Source organism: Octopus sinensis, linkage group LG10 (assembly GCF_006345805.1).
Source record: "Octopus sinensis linkage group LG10, ASM634580v1, whole genome shotgun sequence".
Taxonomy (NCBI): Eukaryota; Metazoa; Mollusca; class Cephalopoda; order Octopoda; family Octopodidae; genus Octopus; species Octopus sinensis.
The window spans coordinates 27132880-27157424 of NC_043006.1; the positions used below are offsets into that span (position 1 = coordinate 27132880).

Sequence of the window (24545 nt, forward strand, 5' to 3'; positions counted from 1 at the left end):
ATACTGCCTTCATCTGACATTCTGAGACTTCTATTTGTTTTTTTTTCCAGTGAAGGACAGTGTTTGGAGACAATGATTTGATGACATAGATGAGGTGATGACATAGATGAGTGCTCACCTAATTTTTTTTAAAGAGGATTCAAGAGTTACTTCAACCATGGTGCAATTGCTTTTCTTGTAATGTAGATTGTGTTTTGTAATACTTTTGTATAGCATAAGAGTTACTCTACCAACATGCAATTTGAACAACTGGTATCAGTTAATGATAATGTTATACCCACTTTTGTATTACTTCTGGTACAATTCTTATATAATTTATTGATATTAATTAAAAGTGTAAGCTGAAGCAAAGTACTCTACTTTTCTTTTACTTTAAGAGCTATAAAAACAACTGAATTTTTAGGATTTCTTATTTATCAGCTATAGCTTATTTTTTTCATTCTAAATTGTTATACATAAAAGATACATATGTTGGGCTAGTTTTTTGTTAATACTGATTTTTTTTCTCTCACATAATCCCTCTCCTGATGTAACAGAGAAAGATGAGAAAAAAGATGGTACAGATGGTCTCAAGAGCTGTTCAGGTATTAAAGAATGTGAACCTGCTGATTTAGGTAATTTTTAATCTATATATATATAAAAGAGAGTTTGTATGCATTTGAAAACTGAGTTGCTGATTTTGATGTATGGGGTATCAAAAGATTCAGTAATCTTTCGGTTACCAAATAAACTTTATTTTCATCAACATATTTTTTATGTTATCTAACAACCAGCTTTAGTTATTTGAAAGACACTGCTCTACAGCAACCAGGTTTCATTAGAAAGTGAAAATAGTTTCACACTTTCAATTTGAACCAAAATTACAAAGTGTTGCATTACAACTGATGATATGTGAATAATGAAAGTAATGTTTTTCCGAATTAGTCACATCTGTACTATAATAAAGAAAGCTGCTTATCATCTATGTATATATATTGGGTCACCCCATCAGTAATGTGGTTTTTTTCAATTGCATGAACTAAAATTTGGAGAGGGATGGGATAAACTACCTGCATCAACTTGCTATAAAAGCAGGTAGTGATTTTAACTTGTACTTATTCTTAATGCAAGTTTTGAAGAGTGCAGTTCGATTTTAGCAGTTATTTTTTCAAACCGATGATGGAAGTGATAGAGGAGTGTAGTGACATCATTTTACTAGTGAGCGCACACGCAACGTCATTCTTCAGTGTGTGTGTGCGGAACGTCATTCTTCAGTGTGCGTGTGCGGGGCTGGAACCTTCTAGAGCCTTCTGGAAAGGCCTAAGGAAGTTCCCTCATGCACATGCGCTAGAGACTGGGGAAGAAAATTCTATCGCATTCCTTGTTAGCGTCGTTGACTTGAGACACGGCTATTGAAGAGAAAGGACGTGTTAAACGTGTGATCAGCCATTCTCCTGTTCCAGACGCTTGGGATTTGACCTGCTCTGTTGCTGCTGAATTTGTTGTAAGAATCTTACAAACGTTAAAATTCAGCTTTGCTATATTGAACCAAGTGGATACCAATATACCAATGTGCTTCATTTATAAATAAGAGAATAAAGAATCATATATATTTTTAAAGTTACGTTTTGTTCCTGACTGGTAGATTCTGGAAACAAAAAGAAAGGAAATTGTGTTGAACCCAAGTTGCACCCAAAAAGTGTAAAGAATCAACCAGTTCCCTTTACAGGAGCATATTCAGCATATTTTGCTTTATGAGTTCAACGAAGGCAATGAAATCAAAGTGATGGTCACATTTGGAATGTTTATTAATCTATAAAGAATCTCTGGTTTCATAAAAAGATGGGATGGTCTTAGGATGCTTTTGTTTGCACTAATGTTTGAGGAATTGATAAATAAATTGTGATTCCTTGCTAACCTGCTAGTTTAAGTTTGAAGAAAGAAATTCATCAGACTGGTTTGCTTAGCAAAATTTCTATTTTAGACTAGAAAGTAGAGGAGTCTAACAAAATACTTTTTGTTTTTACTTTATTTTTATTGCAACAATAAATTTTGGCTGCTATGTGTTCAGTTTTGTTTTATTGTACTTAAATATTCATTGTAACAAATTTCATTACAAAGAGACTTAGTGTTTTTTCAATAGCATTAAGGCCAAGGATTGAAACAAATTTCAAATTTCATCTGTATACAATTATTGATCTGTATTCAAATACATGTTTTTGTTGTCTTCAAAACACATGTTAATATAACTCACCTACTAAACCTACCACTACCAAGATTGTTGCAATATTGCCCGCCACTTCATTCTTACCCTAGTGTCTCTTAGATATTGTCATTTCATACTTTCATCCTGTATTCTTATTTTCCTGTCTTAAACACATTTTATTGTCAAAGTTACTTCTAGTGTGTAATGTACTCTTCACTTTTACTTTCTTTACTGCTATCTAGCTCTCTTGCCTCCCCCCCACTTCGATGCTTAATTCATTTTAGAAAACTTCTACACACTCTTCCTACTTTTAAGCAACACAATAAAATTCTTTGTAACTGTGACAGATGCATTGTCTCTGATAATCTACCTCATGATGTCAAATACATAATATTACCAAACCTGTATTTCAGCTTCTTTGACCTTTTTTGAAGTACTGTGTTTATATCTGGCATGGTACTACTGATAGACATAAATTTTAGATATTTATTTTAGACTGTAGCAACAAAGTTGATTGGAAAAGATTCACTCACTACAACAAATGATTCTTTAATGCTGCTTCTTTTACTACTACTACTACTACAGCCGTTACTTCCCTGAACCAGCAAGCTGCACACCACCTTCACCCTAAACTTTTTTCTATTTCATAACTTCCATTGTGTCTTGCTCCACCTTCAAATTCTTCACTAAACACTTTTCAATCCTTCTTCTTCAGAACTTCACTCTTCTGGAGACCCCTCTCCTCACCATATTTCTCATATAGGTATCAATCTGCAGAAGTTCAAACTGACCGTCAACAGCATTGGTCTTACTTGGTTGAAAGGACCTACAATGGTCATGTGTGCAATTCCTATTCTGTGCATATGAATAATTAAAAAAATTACCATTTACAGATATGATTTTGTTTGGTTTCTCCTTAGAGGCTTATCTCATATAGTTAGACCTCATTGTACATGAACTTAATTTTTACTGAACTGTCTGGAAAGAGGGGAAAAAAAGCATGATTTCAGTGGCTCAGTTGATGAAATTCTAACCTTCATGTTTCACATCAGTCAATTTTTATTCTTTTTATTTCAAGAAAGATAAGTGTAAGCAGAGAAAGTTGTACTAAAGAATTGAAGTACTGAGGAAGAAAGTTTGGATAGAATATTTGGTACAAGGAACGGGAAGTGGTATACAGGTGTTAATGTTAGAATCAAAATTAGATTTAATAGGGATAATAAAAGGAGAAAGTATCTGGGGGACTCAGATGTAGTGTTGGTGAGTAAGAGTATGTGTATTTCATTGCTGGTATTTTATTTTTATAGATGTGATCAGTGTTCATTGTGTTTGCTTCTTGATAAAATGAACTTTAGGTCTTTTGGTTCTGTTGAAATTCTGTTTGGGTGAACTTAGTTTGTTTTTTTTTAACTACCATTTATTTTATTGGTGTTAAGCTACTGAATTATTTCTTTACCCATCCATATATAACTTTGTGTTAATGAAAATCTTACATTTTTCAGGAAAATATTTACTCTATCTTTCTACATTTATTTATTTCAATCTTATTTATTTCAGAAATACAATCTGAAGATGTAAGTAAGCCTTCTAGTTTCTTACACGCATCTGATAGAAAGGATTCTGGCTCTGATTTATCACCATCAAATAGATTAGCTTCTGAAACAAGTTGTTGCTCTTCAATAAAAAGTGCATCTCAATTCAAAGATGATTCTTTAATGTCTTCTGCTGTTGATATGTTAATTTCTGATAAACTTGATAAAGTAAATGATAGTACATTTCATAAGGATACTGATAAATATTCAAAACCACTTCATAATTCAATGAAGGAATTAACAGAAACAGGAAATTCTTCAATTGTTGATGACTCAATTTTACCTTGTAATTTGTCAAATTTATCAGCATCAAATAAACAAATAAGTACTGAAGAAGTTTACAATGATGCTGCCAAAGAAATTATTTCATCTAAACAGGCTTTGAAGATGCCAAACAAAACTAGTAAATCACAGGCAGTATCAAATGATAGCAAATCTCCCTCAAATTTCTTGTTAATCCCAGATTTTAAACTTGTGGATTATACTCTCACCCAGAGCTCAGTAATGTCAGAAGACAATATAAAGCTTAATTCTTGTATTGGTCAACCTCAGATTAAGGAAAGTATTTCATCCCAAGATCTTGAAAGAAATAATGAAAAGCAGTTAAATACTGGAAAAAATATAGAAGATGATTCTGTCTCTCTACCTTCAAATCACTCTTTGTGTGTGCGAGAAACTTGTAAAGAAAATGTTGGAGATATTAGTCAAAATATGCTTTTAGAAGGAACTTTTCACGATAAAATTATCAGACAATTCAATTGTAAATCAGATGAAAATCTGAAGAATTCTAATTCTCTTTCCACTGACTCTTCTCCATTATTCAGTAGTAACTCTAAAGTTGACAATAAAGAAATATATGAAAATCCAGAGTCTTTGCAAGATGTTGTTCTCATGTATGATAAAGAATTAACTCCTCCCCTCATAATGAACAGTTCTCAAGACAAGAATTGTAAAATCATTGTATCTGAGTTTGATCCTGAAGCAAAATCCACCATTCCAAAAACTATTTCAGAAAAAACATCTGATTTAGAATCGCAAGGATCCTTACCTTCAATGCAACCTTGTAAAATTGAATCAATTGAATGTCAGCCGTCTTCATGTAGTGAGATTCCTTGTAGTGTAGATGTTGAAAACAATTATGTAAATATATTGCCAGAACTACAGAAACTGTATCAGAATGAAACACCTAAGGCTGAGAGAAAAGAAACACCAGAAGAAAATGTTGTATTTAATAATGAATCATGTTCAAAGAACCTACCTGTTCAATCAAAATACCAAAAGGATATACCTCAAAAGGATCAATCTACTACAACTCCTAAAACAATGATGTTTACTACTGACTGTTCTACATTAGATTCACAGATTGTTAAACCAACTAGAGCATCAAAAAGGAAATGTTTTTCTCTTGATGGAAGAAGCTTAAAATCAGTTGTCTCTGATAAAGTTTTCAGCTGTCAATCTGAAATATATAGCAGTTCAAAAAAAGATAATTTAGTTGATTCTTTTAGGAGCAAAGCAAAATCTAAAGGCAATTGTATATTTTTAGGTAGTAGTAGTAGTCAGCCAGTTGAAGAAAAGGAAAAACAAATACTAGAAAATTTGTCTGACCATGTCATATCTTTGCAAGGAAAGTCCTCACCTTTGAAGGTTCAAAAATGTCCAAGGAAGAGAAGAAAATCTAATGAAGAAAACTATTTTGAAATAAAATGTGATGATTTGAAAAATTCGGCATCCATTGGCAATCAGTCACAAGAAAGGGTTATCCCCAATGAAATTACTGAAGAAAAGTCTGTTGACTCCTCAAATGTTAGGGACAGTTACAATGATTCCTTAACACAAGCACCTTCGTGTGACAGAGAATCATTAGAATTTCTAACTGATAAAACAATTTCACCAATGCCACTTTCTCCTACACCTTCTAGTATAACCACAGATGTCGTAAGTGAGCCAATTGTCACTAGTTGGACACACGGTGCAGTTCCTCTAGATAGTGATGGGATGAATAACTTAAAAAGGAACACTTCAACCGAAAGCAAAGAAATACAAATATTTCAAGATATCGATATTGAAAACAGTAATCCATTGTTACCAGTTGATAATGGAATTGAAATTGAGCAGTCTGGAAGAATACAGAATTTTAGTTTAAATTTAGAAAATTCAAATAGTGTTGCAAATATTTCTCAAGAGTCACAAGAACCAAAAGCTAAGCAAACTCTAATCACGGTGAGAAAGGACTCTACAAAGATTCATTCAGAAATGAGTCAAACAACAGCTAATGAGCCAAAAGAAGGCATAAGCACAATAAAATTTCAACATATAGATACATTAAAAACCTCACACAGCATTGAAATGGAATCACAGGGAAATCTGTCAGGAGTTCAAAAAGAAGGTGGTTTACAAGTTGAAACAATTAAACATGGAAATACTGCTGTTGATATATCATCACAACTTGATGTACCAAATGATGTAAGTATCATTTTAAAATATTTTGCATTAGGTATTTTATATTTCACTTTTTACACATGAAAGTATAAATTTAAATGCCTTTTCTTTATAAGCCTGCTTTTTTCAAGAAACTTTCAGGTAGTTGTCACCATCTCCTTCCTGATCCACTCCTGTTTCCTTCATATATGTATATACATTTGTGCACACACACATGCAGCCATATAATTAAAGATATATCATCATCATTTAAAGTCCATGTTCTGTGCTGGCAGTTTGACAGATTAGAAAGGTCTGAGGACTGCATTGTGTTTCTGTGTCTACTTAAGCATGATTTCTATTGCTGGGTGACCTTACACCAACCATGTTACTGGGTGCTTTTTTTCATGGCATCAGCACTAGTGAGATGAAGATTAAGATTGTTTTCAAATGAATGGAGCTACAGTAGAGAAAATAGCATTATGCAGAAGATAAGAGGTTAAAATTTGAAAGTGTCAGAACACAACAGATTTCTTGCTGTAAAAAAGAAGAAAAAAACGTGTTTATTACTACACAAAATATTGTTTTCCAGGATTTTGTAGCCCATAATTATAATAAGCACAAGTGCATATTAAATATGAATAAATATAGTAGTCATTTTATTACTTTGCATCAACCTAATAGTCAAAACTGTAAACATAATACATAGAGCAATAATAAATTATTATTACCAGTGGCCTAGCACAAAAAACGAATTAGTCATTAGACTATATATTATTCATATAGAAATACAATAAGAGGCTTCCAGATAGGAAAGCATTGCGCTAGAAAGAGCAGTAGAAATCTCAAAACCACAAGAAAAAGGATAAATTCTTGAATAAACGTTTTTAATTTTCATTCCTTTCGAGAATTTATCCTTTTTCTTGTGGTTTTGAGATTTCTACTGCTCTTTCTTGCACAACGCTTTCCTATTTGGAAGCCTCTTATTGTATTTCTAATAGTCAAAACTGCAACATAGAAATAACAGATAGTCTACAAAATTCTGTTTATGTAGTAATTTTGGTGGTTATCGTGATAATGATTGGATTGTTTATTCCTGTGATGTTTCATTGCAATGTTTAAAATCAAAAATAGAATCTGTAATTTCTTTTAAGCTTTCTACTATCTGTTTCAGGTAAATCTTTCTTTCCAGATGAATGCATCCCAAGATCCTTGTGATTCAAGTAATACTACAGAAGTTACTAGACGTATTAAATTATCAAATGAAAAAACTGAATTACAAAAAGATACTAACAGCTTTGATAACGAAAGAACACAATCATCAAAACAAGGTATAATTATCCCTTTAAGCATTAGAGTATAACAAACAATTTGTTGTAAATATTAATTTCAAATTTTGGCACAGGGCCAGCAATTTCAAGAGAGGAGATAAGTTGTTTACATTGACCCCAGTGTTCAACTGGTACTTATTTTATTGACCCCAAAAGGATGAAAGGCAAAGTCAACCTTGGTGGAATTTGAACTCAGAAGATGAGGACAGACAAAATGCTGCTAAACATTTTGTCCAGCGTGCTAACAATTCTGCCAACTCATTGCCTTAAATTTGTTGTATATATTATTATTATAAGGATCCAAATGAAAAGTAATGCCTCGAATGGGTAGAAAAGTCTGTAAGATAGTAGAGAACCATTCTTGAGATTATTATTTTGTATACTGCTCTGTGTTTGTTAGCAAAATAATCCTGCAGCTGTTTTTAAGCATTTTCTTTTTTCCTTTATGTGGCTTCTAAGTGCTACTTTTTATTCATTTATGGTTTTGTATGTTGACTATTTTTATTTCTTTCGAGCATAATTTTGGTCACTCTCACTCTCTCCTATAATGCGAATAACTAAGTCAATAACTGTAACTCAATTGTTGTTGTATTTGTTTTTAGCGACTCCTGTAGTTGTTCCTGTTGCTTCTCTTGAAGCTGTACTACTGCAGCTAATAGGTTTTCCATGACGCAGAAATTGTCAAATAATCAATGTGAGTTTTGAATGATCCTCATCACCAGATGTTATATCTTTAGGGACAAGTGAATACACTGCAACAGTGTAATAACAATATAATCGAAACAAACAGCAATAACCACATGGAACGTAACAACATTCTTTTAAGAACCAACAATCCAACACACTAACTCGAACTGTAAACTTGGAACAATCAACACACAAGCTGTGGAACTAGCATGATGATTTTTTTGAAACCACAAGGGTTAAACAAAGAGGGGACAATACAAGGGACAAATGGGGTTGGGGACTTATCAAATGATATGAAAAAAAAAAAAAAAAGAAGGCGGCGGCGAGCTGGCAGAATTGTTAGCACACCGGGCAAAATGTGTAGCGTATTTCGTCTGCCGTTACGTTCTGAGTTCAAATTCCACTGAGGTCGATTTTGCCTTTCATCCTTTCAGGGTCAATTAAATAAGTACCAGTTACGCACTGGGGTCGATGTAATCGACTTAATTCATTTGTCTGTCCTTGTTTGTCCCCTCTATGTTTAGCCCCTTGTGGGTAATAAAGAAACAGATATGAATAAATACAATTACAGATGAAGATGAAACAAAAAATGAATTGATGCGGAATGGGTTTGACTCACCAACCACATTCTTGCTGCGCTGAACCATTTACTTCATCTATTTTTACTCTGCTTAATTAGGTGCTTACATACCCAACATTTGGGCTACTTTCTTCTATCTTCTGTCATACTTTTTTGCCATCAGGCATTACTTCTCCAGACATGCTTTCCCTCTTAGGTGATATAAAAAGAGGTTAACCAAAGCATGCCCAGAGACGAAGGTGCCTGATGCAATACCTCTTCCACGTGTCTTCCATATCACCTCTTTCGCTATAGCTATTACGGCTAGAAAACAGAATTTTTCTTCTGCTTTTTGAGGAGATGGTGGAACGATCTTAATCGATTCAGCTGACAGCTGTAATCTCCCTAGCTGTGACAGTACCTGTTGAGTAGAAGCCCACAGGTCCGAGAGACTCGGACACTGTACAGTTGCATGCAGAACAATTTCATTGCTCTGCTCGCAACATGGTCACGTAGGCATAACTGTCATGCCGTGCCTCGCGAGTTTATCCCAAACTGGCAAGGCACTTTGGAAGCACAGCCAAGCCAGGGAATCTCTGGAAGTTGTTCATAGGTCTCAGCCCAAAAGTCCTTCGATGCAGGTTGGCAAGCTGACTTTTAAAATTCACCTTATCCTAATCAAATTATTATAAATGACTTGAGATACTTGTCCTGCCTTGGTTTTTGTTGTCCTTTTCCTCTAATATATACCTGCTAACACGGAAGCCTAATACTGAACCCTAGCTCCAGCCTCAGCTGTGAACTTGGAACCTAACAGATGACCAATTATAGCACTTACTCAGTGTACCTATTCTTTTAGATCACCAGTGAATTAAATCCCTCATTCTCTCTTTCTCTCTCTATATATATATACATATATGATATGTATATATATATATATAAATTTCCACAAGGGAGAGGTTGATTGTGACTTAGAAGTTTTGGCTTGCTTACCTTCATCAGATTGTGTTATGTAGGCCTTCATCAGGTTTTTTACACTCTGTGAGTGTGAAGGGTAGTTTTACTTGCCACTGGCACAGGTACCAGTTGTGTGACACCAGTATCTGCCATGACTACAATTTTATTTGGCTTGATGGATTTTCCTTCTCAAGCACAGCATATTACCAAAGGTCTCGGTCATTTGTCATTGCCTGTGGAGCCCAGTGCTCAAAAGGTGCTTTTTATGTGCTAGATCTGCAACATCAGCATTGGCCACAATACCTCCCTGAAGCCTGGCGCTTGATAGGTGCTTTTTACGTGCCATCGGCATGGGTGCCTGTTATGTGACACTGACAACAACCACAACTATGATTTCACTTTAACAACAACAAAGGAGATCTACTGTGAGCAGCTTGAGCATAAGTCAGTGCTAGAAGGAAAACAACCATCCTTGGTTTCAAGATGAAAGGTGTTCTTCATTCAGGATAATGCTCTGCCACATACAGCGAGGATGACGTTCCAAATGCTGGAGCAGTTTGAATGGGAAACAATGCCCCACCCACCATGTTTACCAGACATTGTCCCATCTGATTATCATTTATTCTGTAATCTTCAAAATCATTTGGATGGAAAAAATATGAATTCTGTGGATGAGGTCAGAACAGTACTGGAGGAGTATTTCTTGTCACGGACAAGTGAATTTTAGAGGAGGGGCCTTGCTAATCTACCAGATAGATAGAAGAGCATTCTAGAAAATGAAGGAGAGTATATTTTAGATTTAAAAAGAACTTTGTTTATCTTAATTTTGAAAAATAAAAGTATAAAAATACTGCATTACTTATGGGATGACCCTATATTGTACTGCGTATGTTTAAAAATAGTTATTTTCATGTACAAAGGTGATCTCATTGCTTGTTCTCTGTTGTTTTCTTGTGCTTTTTTTCCCCTTAAAATGCCCGTAGGAACACAATCTCATTTAATAATATGAAAATCAATAGGAAAATTAAATTTCACATTGTGGAATTGCATGTTTTCAGAAACACATTGCTTCCGTAAAGCAAGAGATCTCTGCATATATACATATCATTATCTCTTTTACTCTTTTACTGGTTTCAGTCATTTGACTGTGGCCATGCTGGAGCACTGCCTTTAGTCGAGCAAATCGACCACAGGACTTATTCTTTGTAAGCCTAGTACTTATTCTATCGGTCTCTTTTGCCGAACTGCTAAGTTACGGGGATGTAAACACACCAGCATCGGTTGTCAAGCGATGTTGAGGGGACAGACACAGACACACAAACATACACACACACACACACACACACACACACACACATATATATATACATATATACGACGAGCTTCTTTCAGTTTCCGTCTACTAAATCCATCACAAGGCTTTGGTCGGCCCAAGGCTATAGTAGAAAACACAAGGTGCCACGCAGTGGGACTGAACCCGGTACCATGTGGTTGGTGAGCAAGCTACTTACCACACAGCCATTCCTACGCCTATATCTGTACATGTATTTTTAAAATGCTTCTGCTCACTAGAACATAAAAGGGCATTCATGTGGAATTTTTTTCTTAGTATAAAAATACACTGTGCTGAACTCCAAGTAATGTTGGCAAACTACTAGATATGGTGTTTCAGCATGATTTTTCCTCTTCAGTGGCAGATACCACTTCAGTGCCCAATGTTTTTACTCACAAAGTTTATTGAGAGAAAGTTTTCTCCAAGATAAAATTCTGTGTGCAGGAACAGGTTAAAAATAAATATTTGCATAAACTGAAATTTTTGTAAAAAAAAGGAAATTTAAAAAAATGATAGCATATTTTTAAATCAAATACAAAAATATACACCACAAAATATATATATTTCATTTTCATTCTTACTGTAGCTAATGCAAATAAAATTTCCAGTACACAAGAGGAATGCATCTCTGATTCTGAGAAAATTGACGACCTAGACTTGTTTAGAAAAGATAAAGAAAAATTTGAGGGAATTGACAATGAGATTGGAACTGATAAAAGAAGTAAACGCTTGGTTATATCTGAATCTGAAGGTAAATAAGTCTTATTTTGGATTTCCATTTTCTGTTTACAGTACATTACTATATTTCTTTTACAAAATTACTGAAATATTTAACTTAGTTTCACTTCAAAGCCTTCATAGTGTTTTTATCTTTTGTGTGTGTGTGTGTGTGTGTGTGTGTGTACATGTGCCAAGTGCAAGGAAGGAATTCCAGAGGGAAGATGTTCTGGGGTGGATAGACTAAGGCAATATAGGTTGCACAAGGAGGAGAGTCAGGAGTACCCTATAAATGTGACATGAAACTGTCCAGCTTAGAGGTATAAAGGAAGCTGGAGTGAGAGAGATGAGGCAACATGTCAGTTGGCCAGAGTTAGGTGTGTATGAGTAACTTCATGCTTATTACACTCTTTGCACTCTTTTACCTGTTTCAGTCATTTGACTATGGCCATGCTGGAGCACCACCTTTAGTTGAGCAAATCAAGCCCAGGACTTATTCTTTGTAAGCCTAGTACTTATTCTATTGGTCTCTTTTGGCGAACTGCTAAGTTACGGGGACGCAAACAAACCAGCATTGGTTGTCAAGCGATGTTGGGGGGACAAATACAGACACAAACACACTCACACACACACACACACACACACATATATATATATATATGACGGGCTTCTTTCAGTTTCCGTCTACCAAATTCACTCACAAGGCTTTGGTCGGCCCAAGGCTATAGTAGAAGACAGTTGCCCAAGGTGCCATGCATTGGGACTGAACCCAGAACCATGTGGTTGGTAAGCAAGCTACTTACCACACAGCCACTCTTGCGCCTTATTGAGTGGGTTTTCTTTTGATGTTATCTAGAATATCTGTGTATAGCAGCAACAGCATCCCAGATGTGAGACCAGTACCTCATACTTGAGTAGTGACTTTATATTCGTTGCAGGTTTTAATTTTTTTGGTTCTGAAAATGAAAAAAACCTTTTTGATGTAGTTTTGGCTGTAGTGAGGAAATTTGTTCACTTGAAGAGGTTCTCAGTAACGGTGAGATTTGGCAGTGACTGTAAACTTGAGAATCTAGTTGTATATTTGTGTTTATTGGTAGTTTGAGTGCAATATTGTTTTTTTTTTTCATAGATGGGATCTTTTTGGTTTGAACGGCAGTTTTTAACAATATTTCTAGGTAACTAAAAAATTTTAGACTTCATATACTGGTAGAATGTGTTTATAAAACATCTTTTTCTCTTGGCTTTATTGAGAAAATTCTATAGTTTGTAAGATATTTGCTGTTTTTTTTTTCAATTTCTGCAATTTCAACCAATCGATGATGTCCATTGAGTTAAAAAAACATTCTGTGCTGTATGAATATGTCCCTCGTTTAAGAAACAGATTGGGTTTATTTACATTTGTGAAGAAAAAAAGATACCCTTCCCCCCACCCCTAACCATAACTAACCCTAACCCTAAAACAGATTGAAATGCAATAGATCGATACTAGGGTCATAATTATGGGTGACAATTTCATATGACACCGCTAGAAAAAACTGCCGTTCAAACCAAAAATATCCCATAGATGTGTAGTGATTGTGCTGTTGAAGGAGACACGATTGCCTTAACACTATTGGTAGATGCTTTTAGTGTCTCTGTTCTGGAGTCATTACAGATTGGGCGTGAAGTGTTTAAATATCTGTCTAATCTGAGTTGTGCTGGCAATGCCTACTGCAAAGTGTAATTTTTAAAGTAAAGAAAGTCTAGAAGTTAGGGATAATAGCAAGGTTTCAGCTTGTGCACTGGCAACATTTGTGGGTGGATGAGTGAGAAGCATGAGAAATTGTGTATGTTTGACTTACAGATGATGATGATTTTGTAGAAAAGAGAGGCAAAGTAAATTTTTTCAATGTCTGAGGAGATATGGTCAAAAAGGTGCTGATGGTTTGAGGAATTTAGAGAGTAATAGATGGGGACAAATGTATTTTTTAAAGTATGTTTTAGAACCACTTCATTGTGTCCATTTTTATTCATTCATTGGGAGTGAAACAGTTGTTTGGTCTGCCATTTTTATACAATATAGCCAACTTATTGAAGCTGATAGCGTGAAATCAATATTGTGAGATATTGGTTTTCACACTGACATTATTTCTTTGTGCATTCTGCCTTTCGACATCTGTGATTTTCTTTAGAAATCTGTGGTGGTAGATTTCCAGTTGATTGCAATAAGCATTACATTAGTGAAGCAGTTATTCTATTGTTTGATTTCAATTATTTTCAGCTGAACAAAGTGATGAAGGAGAGTCCCTAAACACATCTAATAAAAATACTCGAGGTTCAGAAAATGTAGGATCTCAGACTGAAAAATACACCACACAGGTAAGAATGTTTTTATCTGCTTACTGATGCTTTAACTGACTAAGGTCCAAATCTCATTAAACGAACTTCTGCACCAGGTTTATATTGAACTTGTTTTTACTAATTTAGGAGGTAAGTCCATGAAATAAGGTGACCTAGTGTCACAAATGTAAGAAATTGAAACATTTCGACATTGGCTGTACTGCAGATTTATCCATTTGATGACCAGTTAAAAGACTAACTTTCTTTTTCTTATGTTTGGAAGTTTTTTTGATCTTGCAATCAGTGTATTTCTTCCCTAATCTCACTTATAGCCAATTATCACAGCTCTGGCATTTTATGTGAAAAAATCATTTTTAACAACCTTCTGTGAGGGTATCTCTTTTCCTTTACTTGACCAATAAGTTCTTGGCGCATCATTTTTTTTACCTTTGCATATATTTCATAAGAAATTCAGCAATTTGTGTTTGATTTTGTCAAATTGGGCTTTACCAAAGTTCATTCTTATTGCACACTGTAAACTTAAAATTGTGATAAAATCTTTAAAGTCCTTCATTAACCTTACATCTTTCTATGGCTATAATTATTCTAACAGTCTCCTTAATCCATACTGATTTCTCTTTAATTGCTCATATGAACTTCTCTTATTTCTTTTTAAACATCTTTCGTGTCCTTCACAGTTTTCCTAACAAGTTTTTTTCTTCACCTTGACTGTGACTGAGTTATTAAGTAGGTCTCTGTTTATTTTTTCAATAGATAGGCGCAGGAGTGGTTGTGTGGTAAGTAGCTTGCTTACCAACCACATGGTTCTGGGTTCAGTCCCACTGCGTGGCATCTTGGGCAAGTGTCTCCTACTATAGTCCCGGGCTGACCAATGCCTTGTGAGTGGATTTGGTAGACGGAAACTGAAAGAAGCCTGTCGTATATATGTATATATGTGTGTATATGTTTGTGTGTCTGTGTTTGTCCCCTTAGCGTTGCTTGACAACCAATGCCGGTGTGTTTACGTCCCCGTCACTTAGCAGTTCGGCAAAAGAGACTGATAGAATAAGTACTGGGCTTACAAAGAATAAGTCCCGGGGTCGATTTGCTCGACTAAAGGCGGTGCTCCAGCATGGCCGCAGTCAAATGACTGAAACAAGTAAAAGAGTAAAAAGAGAGAGCTACATACCAACACCATTTAAAACATACAACCCATTTCTAGTAGTATCCTGGTGTGCCTCTTCATTCCATTGGGTTCGTTCTTTATATACTGAAGACTAGTTCAATATTGATATGGCTAAGTGGTCATCTCATTTACCTCTTAACGCCCTGTACTGCATCATCATCATTTAATGCTCATTTTTCATGCTGGCATGAGTTGGATGGCTTGGCAGGAACTAGTAAGGCCAGGAGTCGCATCAGGTTCTGTAGTCTGTATTAGCTTGGTTTCTACGGCTGGATGTCCTTCCTAACATCAACCACTCCACAGTGCTTTTCAAGTAACACTGGCACCATCACTGGTACTTTTTACATGGCTTCTTGGTTTTAGGATCTCAATTCTATTGTTGTGGATGGGTCTTCTCAATTACAGCAATGTGCCACATATCTTGGTTCTCTGTCATCTTCTTCATAAGGTTCAGTATGTTTAAGTGCCATTGGAAAACTGGAATTAAGCTAGAAACAAACTTTAGCTTCATTTTAGAAAGGCCTTCCTATCATGAGATTTCCTATTTGCATCATGTACAGGTGTATGCATGCTCAATCCTATTGCATCATGCATGCTTCTCTACTATGAGCTGCTTTTTTGTTTTTCCTGTCAATACAATTCATATTTCCTGCAGTCAGTGTTTTTTGTTCTATGCCTTATTTGTGATACTGCTATAAAGTCGATTACTTCGTTGTCGTTGTCGTCAGAACTAGAGCATGTACGCTAAAATATGAGAGAGCAAAAGCTGTTTGAATGGCCCAAATGTCAGTCATACGAAAGAAAAATTCATTGGCTCTTGATGGACAAAGACAGGTACATGTTACATTTGGCAACATTTTCTTTAGCTGTTCAGTGTGAATAATGGGTCAGAGATGGTAGAGGACTTTGGTGGCACCTTGAGTGTCAGCGGCAACTTTTGGCAGAAGATGCGAGTTGCTGCAGAGCCAAATAATAGCAGTTGAACTACAGGAGTTTTACAAGGAACAAATTATCCAGTTTGTATGATATGCCCCGTTTTTACGTTTACATGCCATACTTGCTTGGAAGTTAATTTATTTGATGTTGTATTTTTCTCTTGTTGATATTTAATTACTATTATGTTGTTTACACAGTTGACATCTTATTAGGAATGTTTTCCTCCTATTCTGAAATTATATTTTACTCTTTGAACCTTGACTGAAGTTAAAAGAAAGCCTGGAGATATTGATAAGACATTGCCAAGAATGTTGCTCAAGAAAAACCAGTGTGACTGTGCTAATAATAAGTTATTACACAAATAGTGTTGACCTCAAAACGTATGAACTCCCTGTCATCCTGCTCCCAGTTGACATTACAGTTTGTATCATTATATTGTAGCATAGTTTCTTATGATATTTTTTATGTAGTCAGAGCTTGTCCATTTCAAAGGATCTATGCCCATTCCCTTACATTAGGTAGACCAAAATTGAAATACTGAAGCAAGTTGATGAAACAAGTATTTTTGTAGTGTTTCACTTTAACTAAACAACCATTTTTGAAGAAAATTCAGTTATGGTTAATCTCAGGTTATTCAACATATATTCAATCAAAGGATAAAGTAATAAAAAAAATTATACATAAAACATAGTAAAAATAATGATAAAAAAGAGACATAAAGGTACCAAATAAAGGATAAGATTGGCTAGTTCCACATAAAAACTTGTAGGATATTGTGTGCACCTTTTAAAATTGTTTAATCATATAATCTAACATCGTTGTTTTGGGAAGGTCATTATGCCAATAATAATAAACATATGCATTTGTTCAATATCACTTGTTTATTGTTAGTCAATCTAACCAACTAATTTGGTCGTTTGTTTAATATGTTGGTTAAACAATCAACTGGTTGTTTGTTTGCCAGTCTTTTCATTGCTATTCACAACCTCATCAATGACCACCTTGAGCCTATGTTCTGCTGTCTAAAAGGCAGAATAACCACCTGACAGGTCCACTTCATTAAAGAATGCATTGCCTATAGGCTATACACTAAATCCATTAATTTGGCTGTTAGACAGCTCATACTTATGAAATACCAAGCAAGAAATATCTCTTTTTAGAGATAAATTCAAGGCAGACCTTAAAGAAAGAGAGCATGTCATTGATGAGGTCACAAATAATGATGAAAGGATTTTGACAAATGATTGATTAGGTAGTTGGTTAGATATTTGACCAATTGACTAACAATAAAGAAGTGATATTGAACAAGCGTGTGTTTAGTATTATTGGTGTAATGACCCTCCTGAGACTCAGTAAGATTTGTTTCAACAGATGAATTTACATCAAGAAGCTTGTAAACCAAATACAAAAACGAAATACTCTAACATTGTTTAATAGTACTATAAAAAATATATCATCATCATCAAACGTTCGTTTTCTATGCTGGCATGGGTTGGACGATTAGACTGAAAACTGGTAAGCCAGGGAGTTGCACCAGGTTCAATCTGATTTGACATGGTTTCTATGGTTGGATGCCCTTCCTAATACCAACCACTCCAAGAGTGCAATAGGTGCTTTTTACGTGCTACTGGCATGGGTGCCATTGATGTGACACTGGCATTGGCCATGACTATGGTGTCACTTGGCTTGACAAGTCTTCTCAAGCATGATATATTGCTAAAGGTCTCGGTCACCTGTCACTGCCTCTGTGAGGCCCAACACTCGAACCAAATGTGAATGCAATGAAAAAGCAAGCTCTGATGGAAAGTTGTTTTTTGATTCTGTTTAGCTTTGTGTCCATACCTAGTTGTAAGATAATGATTTTTAACTTAGGCACAAAGCCAGATATTCTGAGAGAGAGAACAGTCAAATATATCAACCCCCATAGTTTTTAGCGGGAACTTTTCTTTATTAGACTGGGAGGAGAACAACAAAGTGAAGGTGATCAGTTGTTTTTTAGTTATCTTTTATTACACATGACCATTATATTTGTTGCAGTTTTGTACCTACCTGGAAAATGATTTGGTTGAAATGAAAAGACAAATTGCATTACTGGAAGCTAAATTAGGTATGGATGACTCAACTATTAATGAAGATACCGACTGTAGAGATGAGTTAAAACTTACACCATGTCCAGAAGCAGAGATTCCAACGCCAGATGGTAACTTGATAAAAACCATGGATTGTGATAATAAATACATGAGACTGAGCAGTGATGAAGATGTCATTCCAGATTCTTTTCCAGGTATAAGTTCCTGCTGTATTCATTTTTTTTCCTATTAACTCTTTCTTTCATTAATTGATTAATTTATTGGGTGTTTAGTTTATTGATTAAGTCTTTCTGAAAAGAAAACAAACTTCGTTTTGCAGAAGAACCTACAACTGACGTTGAAAAATGTCTGACATTTGATGACAGTAAAAAGTCAGCAACAGAAGACAGTGAGGAATTATTTTTCTCTCCCTCATTTCAAGGATCTTCATCTGCAGCTTGCTATCCCAAGGTCCAGAATAGAAAGAAAAGAAGCCAGCATGATAATAGGAATCGCTCGCGAAATAAAGTTAAATGCAAAAAAAATGTACCCATTATTGAAAGTGATGAATCTGATACTTCAGTTGTTTTAGCTGATGAGGACGGAAATGGTTCAGTTGACAAGGAAGAAGTCATTCCATCAGACATTACTGGCAAACAATTACCTGAGAACAAATCCCATAAACATTTGAAGTAAAGTCAATTTTCTATAATTTCAAATATTGATTGTTGACCTGATTCTAAATTCTTACAAACCTTTCCATGTTTCATCCACTCCTTGTTCCTCTCTCTCTCTCCTCCCTCCCCTTTCTGTCTCTCTCTCCCCCTCCCCCCTCTCTCTTTCTTTCTCTCTCTGTGCATGAGGAATATTTAATTATACATTGCATACTGCTAATACTTAATTCTCATATCTAATACTAAGGTGTTATCTATAATACCTTCTGATACTTTTGAGTGTAGCTGAAAGATTAAGTGAATGCTTACATTTTTGTAGCTCATTAGAAATGGCTCTTAACCCTTTAACTGTGGAAAGCAGATATATCCATTTAAAATTTCATTACCCTGGAAAGCAGTTTTATATATCAATCTATTTTTTGTTGAGGAATGTCATGTTTGGAACTATTTTCTCTTGTGATATGTCAAGTTTACTGAGGCTTGCAGTAATACCAATTCTATTTCTATTTTTGGTAGATATTAAACTTCATCAATGAACTAACCATGAAATATAATTTCGCAGTTAAAGGGTTAATTGTACTTTATCTGATCAGTTAAAAGATTTTCATGTATCAAATTACACTTTGCCATTGATTTATTTGTTTCTAATATATACATTTATAATTTTTGCAGTAAAAGTAAAAACAGTATCAAATGTGAACCTTCTCACAATTCATCAAATCCATTTAAGTCTTTTGTTAATATTGACTTTGATCAGAAAGAAGAGGAAGTGCAGTTTGACATGCAGTCAACTAACAGACTTAAGCAGATAAAATATCTTGTTGCTACAGGCTTGTCAAATGTTGATGTGGTAAATATATGTTCTGATTTTTACTAATGTTCATAAATATGGAAGCTGCTGTACACTATAAAATACTGTAGTCATTAAATCATCATCATTAACAATGATAATTAGAAAAGAAGTTGATCATATATATCTGTGCAATTAGTCTATTGATAAATACCCTTTTAATTATAACTAGATTCTCTTCATTTTATCATAGAAACATCAGAAAATATTGAATGTTTTATCGATTCTCATTGGAAATACATATTTAAAAATTTTATAGTGTTATTTTTAGGACATTTTTGCTAGTCCTACATTAAATATTTTTTAAGACATTGAACAATATAGCTTCATTACTGTTGCCTTTGCTACTGCCAATGTCATATCAACATAGTGGTGGTGGTATGGCATTGTTGTTGTTGAAGGAGCAGAGACACATTCACTATGAATGTGTCCTTCAAAATTTGTGCCAGTGGCACGTAAAAAGCACCATCCGATTGTGGCCGTTTGCCAGCCTTGTCTGGCACCTGTGCCGGTGGCACGTAAAAAGCATCCACTACACTCACAGAGTGGTTGGCGTTAGGAAGGGCATCCAGCCGTAGAAACATTGCCAGATCAGACTGGGCCTGGTGCTAAACAATGATGATGATGAAAGATGTATAAACAGATAAGGTAAATCTACTGCACAAAACCGAATATCAATTTGGGAGGGAGAAATGTTAAAGAAAGTTGCAAGAGCTTCAGAGATGGTTGCTGACATGTTGGAAACATGAAGGTTAGTTGGTGCTATTAATGGCCCTTCATGTAACTAAACAGCTTAATCAGTAGGGGGGAGACATGTCAAGCCAAGTGAAATTGTGGTTGTGGCCAGTGTCGGTGAAATGTAAAAGTCACCTGTGCTGGTGACACATTAAAGGCATCCATGCTGGTGATGCGTAAAAGGCACCTGTACTGGTGACATGTAAAAGATACTCAGAACCGCTGTAAAGTGGTTAACATTAGGAAAGGCCTCTAACTGTAGAAATCAATCCAAAACTGACAACTGGAGCCTGGTGTGACTCTCCAGCTTACCAGCTCTGGTCAAACCATCTAATGCGTGCCAGCATGGAAGATGGATGTTAAATGATGATGATGATGAATGAAGGTGATAGCAAAAATCATTGAACATCTTTTGAGTAGGTTCATTTTAGCTTGCAACTGGTTCTAGAATCATATATACTGTACTTTTGGTAAGACAGCTAACTATTAGAGTTGTGAGCAGTTAAAACAAAGATTTTATAATCTGGGAGGAAATGAGGTAATTAGGAATGGACGAATGGCTTGTAACAGCCATCTTAGCCATTTTCTTATTTATTTATTTTGTTAGAGTTGCTTATGATCTTTGAAAGCTAAAGACTGGTTGAATAACAGATCTACATGTGTTTTGTAGCTGTTTTTCAGCTTTGGTGAAATGACAGCCCTGAGTCAGGGATGTTATTCTCATTTTATAATGAATTATAGTGATATCTCAAGCTACATTAGATTTCATTGTATCGATGTAACAATTTCTATCTGTATTGTAGTTATTGAAGATCCTTTTTAACCCTTTAGCATTCAAACTGGCCATATCTGGCCAAAATATTTAACTTGTTTTATATTGAAACTGACCAGATCTTGCCTCTCACCTCAGCCCTACCATGTCATTCTAAAACTAAAAAATCACATTACTGAAATCTCTAAACTACAAGATAATGCAGGATTAATTCAAACCATTTTAAATAAACAAACATCACATTTGACAGAATAATCTGAACACTAAAGGGTTAATGTGTATTTTCTGCTGGGTTACTTCTGTGTGTGTGAAATTTTTGTTATGAAAGGAAATCATTGTACTATCCCAACTTCAGGGGTAACTTTTATTTCCCTAATTGTGTTTTTCTTTTTATGTCTGTCTCTGTAATGGCTGTGTCTGGAGATGTGATAATTGTGGTATTTGATGTATTTGTTTTGTTTTAAAACAATTGACATTTAACACTTCTGCATAAGACATGTTTGAATATATGTTATAAGCTTCCTGTAGTTTGCAGGAGAGCTTTATTGATAACTTTTGATAACTTATTGATAACAGTTTGTTTTTATATTATTTACTATTGAGTTAATATTTGATGCTTTTTTAATCTAAATTATTTTCAACTTGGTACTAAATACCAAGTTGCTACTGACTGAAATAATTATTGGTTCTCTTTCATATTAAGTGTCATTCAACACTGAAAAATAAGTTCTCTTGAATAGAAATTTCTGCACATACAGACTTGAATTTAATGATAGATAATCAATATATTTGCAGCATAAACTCAAACAGTTTTGTGATAAAGTTGGGTATAAGTTTTCTTCGCAATTTTCGTCAGAAGTAACGCATGTTATAGTAAAGACAGGTAAGCAGAATTTTGCATACATTCTCTAATTAGGATATAAATTAAAATGTTCAGTTGAAGTATAGTTTCATCATATCTGTTGAAATATTGATTTCAAATTTTGGTACTAGGCCAGTACTTTTGGGGGAGGAAATAATTCGATTACATCACCCACAGTATTCAACAGGTACTTGTTTTATTGACCCCAGAAAGATGAAAGGTGGAATTTGAACTCAGAGCCTAAGACAAATGAAATGTCACTAAGCATTTTGCTGGTGTGCTAATGATTCTGCTTGCTTGACACCGTTTAATCTGTTGAGATATTAAAAACTGAATCCTTTATACAGAATTGTATTTTTGGTGAGGGAGCAAGAGATTATGAAGATGGCATGTTTGATATGTTGAATCTATTGATCCTTACTTGACTGTGTCATAGGTATTTTTTGTTGATAATACTTTTAGCAGATTTGGTTTCTTTCTTTCTGGACATTTCTTTTTGAAATAATTATCATTAAACAATTCCAAGTAAAGATTTTTGTCTGTGTAAATCAAGAAACAAATGGTATTTCTATTCCTTATATGGACTTTCTTGATGATGTAAAGGTATTTAGTATGAAAAATATGTAGACCATATTCAACTCTTATATCCGCAAAGAAAAAAAAATGTAACAAATTAATTGGCTTTAATGTGGATGGTTCATGAAAAGATTCACTCACCCTAGCAGGTAACAGTCACTGATTCACAGATCACTGTTTCTTCTCTGCATCTTTCAACAACTTCAGCTCTCCTGAACTAGCAAGCTGTGTAACTATCCACCACCTAAACCAGCCTGATGCCTTTCTCATTTTTTTCTCTTATCATCTTAGTTTCTTTACCTACAAACTTCACGCTAAAAAACTTTCCTCAGGAGTACAAACCTCAGAATATATCTATAAATATTTAACAAAAAAGTTTAGCTGTGATGAACCTTTTAGCATGCTTGTTACTTTTGTTTGATGTGGTTATCATATCACTAATTGCTATGTTAACCTTTATTAACATTGATGCTTTTACTCATACTGGCCTTTCAAACAGTAAGAGACAAATATCTTGTTTAGTATCTCCACAGGTGCGTTACTGTGATCGTACACTGAAATATTTTCAGGGAATTGCCCATAAATGTTGGGTTGTATCTTTCCAATGGATAGAGCAATCTATGAAGAGTGAGATACCATTAAAAGAGGTAGTAAAAGTTTATTTCTTCATTTTCTTTTGTTACTTTAATTCAAGCTAATAGCTGTTATTGTACTAAACAATCTCTTCTCTCTAATGCTATGGAATTTTTTAACATTTTAGGGAAGTATTTCAACATATATGTTATATATTATTGTAGCATGCTTATGGCCTAATGAAACCCTGCAGAGACCAGTGTATAAAATAGCTGAAGTAAAACTTGGAATGTCTAAGACAAAATTACTCAACGTGAAGCTCTGAACTGTTAATTACTTTTGACTTAGAATTGTTTTACTAAATTTGTTTATTTTTCTGTGGACAAAACAGATATGTGGTTTGTGAGGAGTTAGATCAGGGGTCTCCCAAGAGCTCAATATTGAGCTGTGGGGGTCAATGGGACTATTCAAAGGGTCAATAAATGCCTGGGGGTAAAAAGGGAGTTGATAAATGCCAGGGTCAAATGTTGACATTTGTTTAAGAAGTAAAAATACATAAAATACAACTTGCTTATACACATTTTTAATTGAGCTATAATAATGGCCAGTGTATGGTTATATATTTGAAGGAAATATCTATGTGATGACTGAGGAAGTAAGGAGGTGATGACAGACTCTAGAAAACATAGAAACTGCACATCTACTAAATTATTATTAATTTATATTTTGTACATGCCTGAGGTTGCTGAGGGATCAATGATTCCATGAAAAAGTTTGGGGATCCTTGCGTTTGATGTTTCCATTACCAGTCATGGGTTGGATGGTTTGACAGGAGCTGACAAGCTAGAGGGCTGTACCAGGCTCCAGTCATGTTTTGGCATGATTTCTACAGCTGGATGCCCTTCTTAATGCCAACCACTTTACAGTACTGGGTGCTTTTTACATGGCATTTGCAGAGATGCTTTTTATGTGGTACCAGAACCTGTGTAGTTGCTAAGTAGCTTGCGATACAAGGACATCTCAGCTGAGAGAGGGAAAACAACCAGAAGTTGCTGTGAGCAAAGTGAGAGGTTGAAGTATGGTAATGTCATAGATCATTGGATCAGGACCAACCAGGGTTACACAACCACAACAAGAAGCAGTTTCATTGTTAGTTACAACAGTGAAGACAATTTTCATATAACTGTTTATGTTGTTTAAAAGAATATTGG

At 34.9% G+C, this 24545-nt stretch overlaps 1 protein-coding gene across 7 annotated transcripts in view; it reads left to right on the forward strand.

Moving 5' to 3' along the window:
* LOC115216805 (breast cancer type 1 susceptibility protein homolog) overlaps positions 1-24545 on the forward strand; it is a 69067-nt gene that overhangs the window by 35263 nt on the left and 9259 nt on the right. For 4 of the 7 annotated variants that reach the window (XM_036506411.1, XM_036506409.1, XM_036506413.1 and 1 more), the window contains 10 exons: positions 537-614; positions 3743-6243; positions 7373-7529; positions 11652-11816; positions 14043-14140; positions 18261-18507; positions 18633-18984; positions 19639-19816; positions 22119-22206; positions 23284-23408. In XM_036506411.1, coding sequence (XP_036362304.1) covers positions 537-614; positions 3743-6243; positions 7373-7529; positions 11652-11816; positions 14043-14140; positions 18261-18507; positions 18633-18984; positions 19639-19816; positions 22119-22206; positions 23284-23408 — 3989 coding nt within the window. The remainder of the gene's footprint in view (positions 1-536; positions 615-3742; positions 6244-7372; positions 7530-11651; positions 11817-14042; positions 14141-18260; positions 18508-18632; positions 18985-19638; positions 19817-22118; positions 22207-23283; positions 23409-24545) is intronic. The other 3 variants (XM_036506412.1, XM_036506410.1, XM_036506414.1) reach the window with 3 other exon arrangements.